At 34.8% G+C, this 13,128-nt stretch overlaps 1 protein-coding gene across 1 annotated transcript; it reads right to left on the bottom strand.

Moving 5' to 3' along the window:
- Nucleotides 1-11,502: 11,502 nt before the first annotated feature.
- Nucleotides 11,503-12,358, bottom strand: LOC130048619 (uncharacterized). Its single transcript, XM_056145604.1, has 2 exons — nt 12,235-12,358; nt 11,503-11,732 (listed from the first exon to the last, which is right to left on the bottom strand). The coding sequence occupies exons 1-2, from the start codon at nt 12,356-12,358 to the stop codon at nt 11,503-11,505; spliced, it is 354 nt and encodes a 117-aa protein (XP_056001579.1).
- Nucleotides 12,359-13,128: the final 770 nt, after the last annotated feature.

The raw sequence follows: 13,128 nt of genomic DNA, 5'->3' as shown, positions 1-13,128 counted from the left end.
CACCCCCCCCCCCCCCCCCCGTTTGATTTTTTTTTTTTTACAATTACAAACGCCCACAAAAGAGCAAATTATACGTATGTAGACGTTATATGTTCATTATCTAAATGAAAAAGAACCCACTCTCTTATTGGCACAATTTCGTTAGCTTCCGGGGGCTTCGCCCCCTGCACCCCCATCAGTGCAAAGCTTCAAGGCAACCCCAGCCTTCTACTGCCCCCCCCCCCTCCCCCCGTTATGAAATTGCTGGATCCGCCACTGATGTTTATAAAATAATGATTAAAAAAACAGAACACCCCCAACCCCCCAAAAAGACCCCCAACGACTTACGCAGATAATCGTTCTCAATGTGGGCCCCCCTACACAATGCAGTGTGTCACATTAGGCCTAATGCATAACGACCTCTTGCGGAAGTTTGACACATACGTGTCATCATGGTCTGCGATTTTAAGTAGAGGCGGATATGAATTAGTTGTTTTTCCGCATCTGAAAATGGCATCCTTTCTCAGAACTAAGACTTAATTTATTTGAATCTATAAATGCAATGCAGTTGCATGTTCCTATATCCTTAGAATTATTACTCTGTGGAAATGAAACCCTTAATTTCAACGATAATGCAAAGATCTTCAAATTTGTTCAAAATTACATCTTTCAAAGCAAAAGACTTTAACAATGCATTTAAAATATGTATTTGTAATGCATTTATCTATTCTCTTACTAGTATATGTATTATGTATTTAGCCTTGAACCGGTACCCCCCCCTTTTTATTTTATTTTTTTTTTATGTTTACTTGTTATCAAGGTTCTTCTTATTTTTATATTGTCAATATTTATCATACATATTGTATATATACTCATGCTCATCATTATACATACATGTAATCACCTTGTACCTTATTGGAGAAGGCTCTTATAGGCTGCAAGCCTGCTGCCTAATCCATTTATGTTTCATACATAATAAAATATTGTTTAAATAAAATTAACTCTTTGGTATGCCGGTTGATGGAAAACACAGCAACAACCTCCCTCTTCATTGGTTAAGGGTGAGTGTGGCCTACACGCAAATGAGGAATAAAATAAATCCTGCCATTTGATCTGACAGAGAGATTCATTATTGTACACATCTATGAAAATTGTGACATTAAATGATCATGATCAGCTTGATTAATTGTAGGCTTGTGAATGGATCTCAATGTACATATCTGTACACGTATCCTTACAACAATAACGAACAGGGAGGGGGGGGGGTCAAACATATAAATAATAAAAAAAAAAGTACTAAAAAGCTGGATTCAGAGCGAGAAGAACAAGCTGGACTCAAAGCTGTTACATGTATACCGCCGGGGTGGGGGTGGGGTGGTGCCATAGTGGTTTAATGTTTGCACAGAAATCTATAGAAAACATATCTGAATATTTACATTCCCAATGTTTCGCTACAGATTGTAATGATATAGCCTTACTAGTGAACTGTATATAGATAGGCCCATTTTCAATACTTCCCATCAAAGATGTATAGTAAAGATCTTTTATTTCATTCCAAAATACTTTAAAGAATTCTACTGGTAGACAAATGCAGATTATGCGAGGTTTTCCCATGGTTTAGCCAGCCAATTACAAAATGTTGCGAATAGAATAATTGCAATTTAATTAAAATCAGATCCTATAGGACACGTTCACAATCGCAGAGTATATATACAGCGCGGATCTAAGAAGTCTGATTTTAATTAGATTAAGAATAATTGCCCAATGCGGACGTGAACAAAGTGCATATATCAAATGGAGGTACATAGGGGAGAATGCACGATTAATGCTGGATATATTTAAATACTGTATGACAAATGACCAAGGTGGTATATTACTTTTTTCTTGATTTTGAGAAAGCGTTTGATTCCGTTGAATATAATTTCATGTACAAAGTTTCGGAGAATTTTAATTTTGGTAATATGCTTATCAGGGTGATAAATCACTTGGAGTATATCTTGGACATGATAAAGAAGCATGCTATATAAAAAATCTGGATGAGTAAATTAGAAAAACGGGGGGGGGGGGGGTTCAAGTGTTTGGAAAAGACGAAACATAAATATCTTTGGAAAATGTATGATTATGATCAGGCTGGCAATATCGAAATGGGATTATAATGCCTTTATTTTGCCTAATCATCCTAAACCTCATTTTTCAAAAAGGTATAAAAAATTATATACATCTTTTCATGGAAAAAGAGAGATAGAAAAATTTAACAAGGCGGTATAGGAATGGTTGATATTGAGAGTAAATTGCTGCAAAACCTTCTTGGATAAAGAGACTAGCTATTAGATTAAGAAAGTATAACACAAAAATTACGAAAGAAAATACTAAAAAAGATGAATATGTCAGTGAAAGAAGTTTTAAAAAATCCAACAGATTATAAATTTGTACAACACAGTGCCACAACACTATGGTGAAGTTTTCACTGCATTCAACAAATGCTAAAAATATCAAGATACATTTATAACCACACTGAAAAAAGATGAATCCTTGTCAGAATTTATTTGGAATGATAATCTATTTCAATATAAATCCAGAACTGAATAAAAATTGGGATTCTATATATGTTAAAGACTTATATTTAATGATGCATGAATCGATATATTTTACAAGTATTTTGTAAAAAAGAATGAAATGATTTGTGAATATGTTATGCTAACACACGATAGTAGATTATACAGAAATGATTTTGATTGCACTTATACAAAATATGTAAATATATTTGATAATGAATCATTTTTATTCAAGGACAGATGTGAGAGGTCAGTGATATATATCTATGATCTCGGGGATGATTTTTATTATTCTGTATTTTTGAATTCGAAATTCTGTAAACCAACATATGAAAAAAGTGGGACAATGTTGTCAGAATATTCGTCAATTGTGTTCGGAAAAATATATATATATATCCAAAATAAAAAATATATACGAAAGAAAAGTTGCAGAATTCAACTACAAATTATTACATTGTATTTTATGTAATAATTCGAGTGCTAGTAAATGGAACAAAGATGTTTCTTCTTTATGTGAATTTAATCAAATTATAGAAGAAAATGAGCACCTTTTATTCACATGCAAACTTACAAGAAACTGTTTTATACTGAAGTAAAAAAAAAAAAACCCCATTAGATGAACATTATATCTTTTAATTCATTTCAATTTATAAATACAAAATGCAATGTAAATTCAACAAAGTTAGCATGTCTGAGGCAAACTTTCGAATGACGCTAATTATACTGTCTCTTCATGCAAAACAATGTTCTAGGATAAACGAATAAAATTATAGATAAACCATTTCGTATTGATTTATTAAAACACGACATGTTTGTGGTATGTATGATTTGAATCCATTGTATGTATATGATACAGTGATACAGTATGATTTGAATACTTTCATGCAGTGCGAGAGAAAAATCTATAATGTTCAATATTTGTTTTGATACATGTATGTGTAAACATTGTAAATAAGAGAGAGAGAGAGTCAGAGAGAAAGAGAGAGAGAGAGTCAGAGAGAGAGAGAGAGAGAGAGAGAGAGAGAGAGAGAGAGAGAGAGAGAGAGTCAATGTCAATCTATTTCCCCCAAAATTCTCTGAAATCAGTATCTGATTAAAAAGATTTTCGTTGGTATTTCTGTTTAGTTTAAACATTATTAAAGAATATTGCATAAAATCACTCTTCGTTGACTCAAAGTACCCCCCAAAAAGTCTTATCCCATTCAGATCAAAACCCACAATATTGGAATACGAATCTCATTCACCCTATTCTATGTGTTGGGTCTATCTCCAGAAATAACAAAAGAAAACAAAATCCAGAAATCTACACAAGTGCATGTAGAAGTATGATCAAAATATCATAAAGCTGAATAGATATACTCAACCAGTTTCTTTTTATACAGTAGCTTCTTATCGATATCAGTTTTACTTACATTGCTTTCAAAGTCAGCGTGGCCAAATGGTTAACATGTACGGTTTGTTTTTGCGGTCCCCTGTACAGGCATTTTCTATATGATTTTAGCAATGCATGTATTACAACATTTGAATAATTAAGTTATTTTGCGTTTTGCACATGAATCAGACACACATGTATGTACATAAAACTGATATGTACACAGTAGTATTAGTTGTTTGTTTGTTTGTTTGTGTGTGTGTTCGAATTTTTGTCAAGAAAAAATATCCACATACCATTAACTTGGCCAATGCGCCATGCTACATGTAAGTACTGTCATATACACTTCCGTTTATACACACGAGTTTGAGAGATATTATTGGGAAAGGCCATATACCCTAAAGTCATTAAAAACAACTAAACACCAGGAAATAAAAATAAACACACATAGTTACTGAAAATAAACACACATAGTTACTAAAAGTATAACTGCCGTTCTCATTTACCACGCATAATTAGTTTCAAATTTGGTTAGTGCATTTTAACAAATAATTTTTTTTAAAAACATCATAAACGAAAGCATATGTAATAATACATGTATAACAATTTCAATACGATATGAAATTGGATGAATAAATATATTAAATGCATTTAGATATGTTGATCAACATCAAATCATTGATATATCAATTAAGTAATTGCAATAAGCAAGCAATGATCTTATCACACTTAAATAAATAAAAAAAAATGTTCAATCGGTATATACATACATACATACATACAAATATACATGCATAAAATTACCAAGGATAACCCATGGAAGCTCAAAAGCTTATTTCCAATGTAGTCCTTTAGATGCATGGATGTTGGCGCTAGGGGTCATCCTATTTTTATTGTGTTGGTTATAACACATTCAGGGACTCGTGTCTATCTCTACTGTCCAGGAAATCTCTTTGTAATGCTTTAATTCAGTGTCATATTGACTATGCATGTACATCGTGGTACGATGGTTTGACTGTTAAGCTTAAGAAAAAACTACAGATTATTCAAAACAAAGTTATTAGATTTATCTTAGATTTATCCCCTAGAAGTAGTATCAACGCTGAAATATTTGAAAAGCTGGAGTATTTGAACATTAGCAATATAGAGTAACACAGCTTCGACTGAATCACGCCTTTAATATTTTTCATGAATAATGTCCAGATTTATTTGAAAAATAATTGTAGAAGAAATTGTTCATCCAGATCAACTAGATCAAGTAAGCTTAATTTCTTTTTACCAAGGGTTGAGAAAATGGAATCAGAATTTTTTTTAATTTAACGGCATCAAAGACTGGAATTCTATCCCTGATCAAATAAAATGTATAAACAATAGATTTTCATTCAAATCTGCAGTTAAAAAAAACATTTACTCAATGAAATGAAGAAAATGGCAGATAGTGACTTCTTGTATTATTGGTCCACATTGTCTTGTTCATACATATAGTTATTACGGTTGTTATTTATTCCAACAATTTTCAATACTAAGCACCGTTGAAATGTAAAGTATTTAAAGTATTTTTATGTGTTTCAAATCAATGTCTTTCAATATCGTTTTGTTTGCATTGTTTTATCATGCTAATAATGATAATATATTGTGTATGTCATATTATAAGATCAGAAGGACCCCATTGGAATAAGCTATACGGCTTTCATGGGTTATCCTTGGCATAGGCATATACATTAATTTACTCACTGTGCTGTTAAAGTCAAATAGCTGTTAAAATTTACCTTTTTATCTTACGTATTTAACAACAACTTTTGTTTTAACTATGTGTTCCTCTGTGATATTGTCTTGTATTTATATTGTATATGTGCCTATTCCTAAATAAATAAACTAAAAAAAATAATTTTAAAAAAGGAGGTGATTAATGAACGGGGATGGAAATTTGTGTGTTGTTTTAGATATGCAATTTCCGATGACGCATATAAAACTACTTACTGCAAAATGTCGACGTGGGCTACATTTTATGCAGTGTTTGCAATCCCTGATACGACGAAAAATAGAACTATCTTTGCGCATCTACCAATTAATGTTCTCTACATTTGAAATTTCACACACATAAAAATTATGCACCTGTTGTGCATTTCAAATCATGTTTTGATATCCTCGTGACTGAAATCGTAAAGAACAAAACTTCGCGAATGAGTCATCGTGATTATTACACAATCATCGGTTGAACTTTCATACTTACTTGAAGGCAACACACGAAATACTGACACTTGTTACTTTAAAAGACTCCCTATCGTAGAAATTTGATGCTTTACTTACGTGAACACCACAAGCGAATGGCACCAACATCTGCCACGGGACGGTCTTCATCTCTTTCTGTTTGTAAAATGTATCTAAAGAGATGTAACTCGCAAAACTCAGATCGAGGTTATGGGCGTGTGTGTTTCGCGAAAATGTGGACCCATGATTGGTTATTGTACATATCAGTTAATCGATAGCAATCTCTCACCAGAGGGCGTTACGCTACGCTCCACAACACAACGTAAAAGTGAAGCTTGCGAAGCGCGCCCTCTGGTGAGAGAATGAATCGATAGTGATATATCGTTGTGTTTTCTTTGTTTTTTGATTACAGCAGGTTTATCTGACCCTCCCGACCTTTTGGTTGTTGATAGTTTGGTGGAGTGTTTAGTGTGTATAGAGTTATTATTTGCATGCAATACTCAGAACGAATTACATGCAAATATTGGCGCATTAGACACCACCCAACGCTGTGATACGGCGTCGTGTACATGTAACAACCACACGGAAACAGACACAGGGTTTAGTATGTTTAGAATTCTTTATCCCATGAACGTTTGGACATTCGGTATTTCTTTCCATGAAATTCCGTGTATTTTTGTACTATTCCACTCACAGCTCCTAAATAAATTTCACTTTTGTCAAACTGCGTACAATAACCAATATCAACATGCTGTGTTAGAACGCCCATTCATCAACTATATATATGGAAGACTCTAAAGTGCGATTGTCACGCTAAAGTGCGATGGTGTGGGGTTCAGCAACATTTTGTGACGTCACATCCTTCTTAACGTCTTTGAAAATAAAACCGAAGAAATGCAACATTGACGACAGTAACAGCAAGGTTTACACCGTTGAGGATAGTGAGAACGGCAAAGTACATTTGTTGTCAAACTCTCTACTTCGCCCAAACATTCTTAAAGGTAACTCCATACTAGCAGTTCTATCTGATACAAGTTTAAAATGTGTACTCATTTCCATTTATTAGAGTTAAAACTAACAAATTATCAAATAAAATACATAGGTCATCACACTGTTTAAGATGCGAGACGTACATAAACAGAGTCAAAAATCACCGTCAGAAAATTGCAATTTTCCTTAAACAGCGTAATTAAAATTCCATACAAACTGGTTATAACGAGATATTAGCATTCATAACAATTTCATGAAACTGTATTTTCACAAAAATACACAAAATATCTGTAAAAAATAATAATAAAGGAAATCATCAATAGAAACAGAGTTATTGCCCTTGGATTCAATATTTTAAAAAGTATCATTAATTATTCATCTATAACTTGACTTTTGAAATATTTTATTTTTTAACAAGGTTTTTTTTTTACAATAACTAAAGGAAAAGACTCGAATAAAAGTTATGTTCCTATCATGCATAAATCTAAATATATCTGTTCATTGATTTTGCAAAATCTGATGACATCACAGGAGGGTGGAATTGCTTTAATTCATGATAATTTATTATTTTGATGTACACGTATTAGATTCCTGGGGGTATGTTATAATACAAAACAGTCTATACGATTTCGTGTTGGAAAATTTTGTGTTTAATAACACAACAACTAAATGATAATGAAATAAGTTCTTATTCGTATTTTTTGTGCTTGGATTTTGCACTGATATTTTGGTGAAACAACACACGGTTGGTTCAGTCTGTACCAAAACACTGTGTCGTTTACAAACCAATGGATTTCGGCGTGTCACACCATCGCAGTTTGGCGTGTTAGACCATCGCACTTTGGCGCATGAGTGTGGACCATCACACTTTGGCGTGTCACACCATCGGGATTTGGCGCAGATCATCGCACTGTGGCGTGACCATCGCACTTTGGATTCATTCATTTGTTTATGTGATTCATAATTTTGACGTTCATCTATACATGTATATATTTACATTTACCTTTTAATCCTTTGATAAGAAAGATTAGAAATTTTCAATGATACCTGCTCACAATGGTAAAGACCAAATCAGCTGAAGTCTGTCACGCGTATTAACACTCTTGCGCATGGCGTTTGCATCTCGACCCTACGTTTGCGAATGAAAAAAAGTTGCTGCCCATTCCTGTCTTAGACAACTTAAATGCATATCATTCGATGCCTAGATAAGTTGATTTTACCTTTAAATAATGTAGTTAATTTTACCAACCAAACACAAGACATTAATCCAAATTGGGACTTTTTAAACAATTCTTCATTCAGTAATTGTACTTTAAATTTCTCGAAGTGACAACATGGTCGACTGGCACCTGTTCACTACTTTATACTGGTTACGCATGTATCTGCGCTGTTAAGGATCAAAGTAACAGAAGAAACCTATACGGAAAAACGACTTTACGGAAAAAGTCACATTTGTTATTCATTAATTATTTAATTTAGTTATTTCTGTCGTACATAGATATGAATTTTTCATTTTCAACCTTAAATTCACTTTCTACAATGTTGAGATCAACCTTCGAAGTTGGCCTTAACAGCATTTCCCCATATCTTTTAAAAAATTAATTTTGACATAAAGTTTGACTTTGAAGCCCTTCAAGGTATAGTGCATGTATTCTAGGGGCACTCCTGTCTTGGGGTCTACATTCTCACCCCCACCCACCCCCACATAAAATAGGGGTACTGTTTTTGAAATTCTGGCTCATATTTATAGAGATTTTATCATTGATTAGATAGATCAATCAGTTGCATCGCTGGCAGTATTCGCTGTGATTGCTTCTAGTCATGGTTCGAATCCACATTACGTCACACATTTAGTTTCAGTTTTTATTTCGCAGTTTCAATCCTTTTTTCATATCTTATAATTACAAAATGTATATATTTTCATTCAAATCCATATCCATTCGTTACATAAACGGCATTAAAAATTTAGATTCTCAGTATGAAAGTTGAAGATAACAAACAGTGATCAATCTCATAACTCCTATAAGCAATACAAAATAGATAGTACATGCAATCAAGTGGAACTATCCTCGCCGTGGTCGATTTTATTCCAAGGACAATGATCATTTATTCTGCATTACTCGACGGAAGCACATATGCTAAGGAAAAAAGCCCAACATGCCACACAAGAAAATTGTTGTGTTTGTCTGTCCAGAATGTCTTTGGGAAAGAATTTGTTCATATGTTGTTGTTCATATCACATAGAGCTCAAAATGCGTACACGCTGCATGCATCATGCTAGTACATCATTGTAAGGTCTAGTAAAAGTTTACATCTATGTGTGTATACTACAATCAAGTACTCAGGCTTAGGTGAAAATTTAGAATGATTTTGGGTGAACCTTTGGTGAGTACTAAAACCAGATCTGGACTAAAGATGAGAACTGTCTAACGTTTGTGAATGATTTAATGTTTACGATATTTGAATTGAAAATCAATTGAAGAATTGGATGGTTATTTTTCAGCATTGCACAGTTTCTTACGATATGGCATCATATGTGCTGTTCCATGGCTGTTCCGTTAATCGCTACTTACCCAAAGGATGTAAGATGTACATGTAGATGAAAAATGCACACATTGAAAAGGTTTTTTTTTTTAAAGTGTAGATATAAGAAATAAATTATCATTTTTCGAAAGCTAAAATTTCACAACTGCAACTGTGTATGCAAACAGATTTGTCTATAGTGTTTTACTGAATTAGTATATTTATACACTGTTGCAGTTATCTTTAAGAATAATAATTCATCGCATGTAAAACTAGAGCTATCTCATATAAATGGTGATTGATTCTAAATGATATTATCAAGAGGAGTGGATCCAACAACATTATGTGATAAAAACAATTTAAGGAATATATCTGTTTATGTGCGAAGTTTTTACGCGGAGAAACTCTATGTTATGGCAGAGCTACGGCTCAAACTATCTCAATAAACCTAGTTTGTATTCTCTCTGTTTTGTATTTTCCCCTCACATGTTTTGCTATACTATGCATTGTATGTAACATGAGACCTCCATGAAAAGGAAATAAAAAACTGAATGAATGACTGTCATTCTATTATGTCGTATTAGCCAATCAAAACACAAATTACAGAACAGTTTCGATTCATTGGAATGAAAAGTACCTATACACTCACTTATTTGTTTACTTGAGCAATTATATTGTGAACACTAGATGTAACATAGCACATTGTTTAATTTTCAAGGAGTTAGAACATATAGACAACACTAACAGAGTGGTGTAACCTGCATAGCCATCGCCTAACTATGTCTTTGTTTCGCGTTATTACGTATTTGTTTCTTCTTCCAATAATCTGCATTCCACCTCTGGTGTATTGTCGCAGATGACAATTTACAAATGCCCATGGGAACCACCGTACTAGCAAACTGTACGGTGAATATTTACATCAGGTGCAGGTGCAGTTAAAAGCCATAGCTGGTATGGTAGTATGTACAGCTAAAACATTTTGGTATTATGGAAGGGCGGTCATCTGGAGGCTGTCTTTGAATCCATCCAGTGTGGAAGCGGTGACAGCTCTTGTTGGTAGGTCATTCCAAAGACGGATGGTAGATGGGAAGAATGACTGCTGGTGGCCCTTTGTCCTAGAGTAGGGTACGAGGAAACGGATGTCATGTCCACGGGTTGTTACTGTGGTCACTCTAGGAATGAGATGAGTTGTTGGTATCTCTATGAGTTGGTGTATGATCCTGTATAGCATGATGACTTTTGCTGTATGTCTTCGTTGTTGTAACGTCTCCCATTGCGATCGTTCCATCATACTGGTCACACTACTGGTGGTTCTGTAGTCTCCAATGACAAAACGTGAAGCTCTTCTTAGCACCATTTCTAGTCTGTTGATATTGACTGTGTCACTGGGTCACAGATCACTGATGCATATTCCATCACTGGTCTCGCTAGGGTGATGTAGCATTGCTCCTTGATCTTACTAGGACATGTGTTGATGTTTCTTCTAAGGAATGCATTGATGTTGTTTGACTTCTGAATTACTGTTCCAATATGGGTGTTTCATGATAGGTTGCTGCTGATGTTAAGACCTAAATACTTTGCTGATTTTACTGTAGCTAGTGGTTTTCCATGGATGGTGTAGTCAGTAATGATGGGTTTCCTCTTGTTGGTAACTCTCAGTATCTCACATTTGTGTGGGTTGAATTGCATCAGCCAAGTGTCTTCCCAGTTTTGCAGGTTGTCTAGATCTTCTTGGAGTAGTCTTGCATCCTCTGTTGTACTGATCTTTCTGTACAGTAGGCAGACATCTGCGAATAATTTGGCTCTTGATGATACTAATTCAGGTAAGTCATCGATGTATATCAGGGAGAGTAGCAGCCCCATCACAGTTCCTTAGGGCACGCCTGTGGTGACTTTAGATGTTTCTGACTTCTTCCCATCCAGAAGTACCTGTTGTGTTCGGCCTTGTAGGAAGCTGGTAATCCAATTAAGTGTGTTTCCTCGGATTCCGTAGTATTGGCATTTGTTGAGCAGGCATTGGTGAGGCACTTTATCAAATGCCTTGGGGAAGTCTAGTAGGATGCAATCCATCTGTTCTCCGGAGTTGAGTGCATCTGCTAGCTCTTGGATAGTGATAAATTAGCTGTGACTGACATGATCTCTTCTTTCTAAATCCGTGTTGGTACGTGGACAGAATGTTATTCTTTTCAAGGTGTGATATGATGTTACTGTGTATTATGTGCTCCATGAGTTTGCAACAAATTGAAGCCAACGAGACAGGGCGATAGTTGGAAGCCTTCCCTCTGTCACCCATTTTGAGTAAGGGTATGATGTGTGCTTCTTTCCACTGTTCTGGTATTCTACCTTGATGTATTGAGGCGTTGAATATGGTAGTCAGGATAGGTGTAATTTCCTTTGATAGTTCTTTTAAAAGTCTGCCTGGAATGCAGTCTGGTCCAGTGGCTTTATGTGGGTTAATATTCCGGAGCAGTTTGTCGACTCCTTCATGGTGTACTGAGATGTCTGGTACTTTGGGGTATGGATTATCTCCTTTGTTTGGTATATGGTCTTAATTCTCTGTTGTGAATACTGAGGTAAATTGGTCATTCAGTATGTTGGATTTACTTCCGATGTCACAGTGAAGTATATCATCCTTCCGCAATGGTGCTACATCTGAAGATTCTGTGCGTCTACTCTTGATAAATCTGTAGAATCGTTTTGGGTTATTGGAATGATCGTCAGTTAGCATGTTTGATATGTAGGAATTGTATGTTTTTCTGCATTTGGATTGAACATGCTTCTTCATTATCCTGTATTTTCCCCAGTCTTTCTTATTGCCTGATTGTCTTTTTCTGTTGTATGTAGGTTGTTTGTTCTTAGTAAGACGCTTGATTTCTCCAGTTATCCAATTTGGTTGTATCTTTGGCTTGTGTATTTTGATGGTATGAACTTCTCCACAAGTTGACTGCAAAGTAAATTTATTCCATAGTTTGTTGACATCAGTTGACTCTGTATAGTTTTCATTGAATTCCTCAGCAAATACTGTCGTGTTGCTGTGAAGTGACTTAATGTCTGCTTTTTTTCCACAAATAAATTTTATGTCTCGATGGTTTCTAGTATTTTGCTTTCGTCGGTGTTTCAATAAATGGGATAGTATCATGATCACTTATTCCCGGAGTACCAGTATATCTCTGGATCAAGTTGGGGCGGTTAGTGAAAAATATGTCCAAAATTGATTCCTCACATGTCTGAAATTCTACTACTTGTGATAGTCCTGTGTCGACTGCAGTTGTAAGGAAGTGTTCATTTAATTCTTTCGGATATTTGTTGCCATTTACTGTATCTGTGTTCCAATCTATGTCTGGTACATTGACATCTCCTCCAATTCATATAGTTGATGTTGGAAATTTTTCTTTATGTCGTTGCATAATGCCATGGCATGATTTACATCTCTATTTGGTTGGCGATAGAAAGATGACACTATGAGTGGTGTATATCCTGGTGTTTCTATTTGCACGG

The sequence above is a fragment of the Ostrea edulis genome, chromosome 7, assembly GCF_947568905.1.
Source record: "Ostrea edulis chromosome 7, xbOstEdul1.1, whole genome shotgun sequence".
Classification (NCBI taxonomy): Eukaryota; Metazoa; Mollusca; class Bivalvia; order Ostreida; family Ostreidae; genus Ostrea; species Ostrea edulis.
The sequence above is the reverse complement of the archived record's forward strand: the minus strand, read 5'-3'. Positions and strand labels throughout refer to the sequence as shown.

Bases quoted from the DNA above. Each gene is read 5' to 3' on its own strand.
- LOC130048619 (XM_056145604.1), bottom strand. From the start codon at position 12,358: ATGCTAACTGACGATCATTCCAATAACCCAAAACGATTCTACAGATTT. The intron at 11,733-12,234 runs GTAAATCCAACA...TCACTATCCAAG, and splicing joins ACTTCACTGTGACATCGGAA to AGCTAGCAGATGCACTCAAC.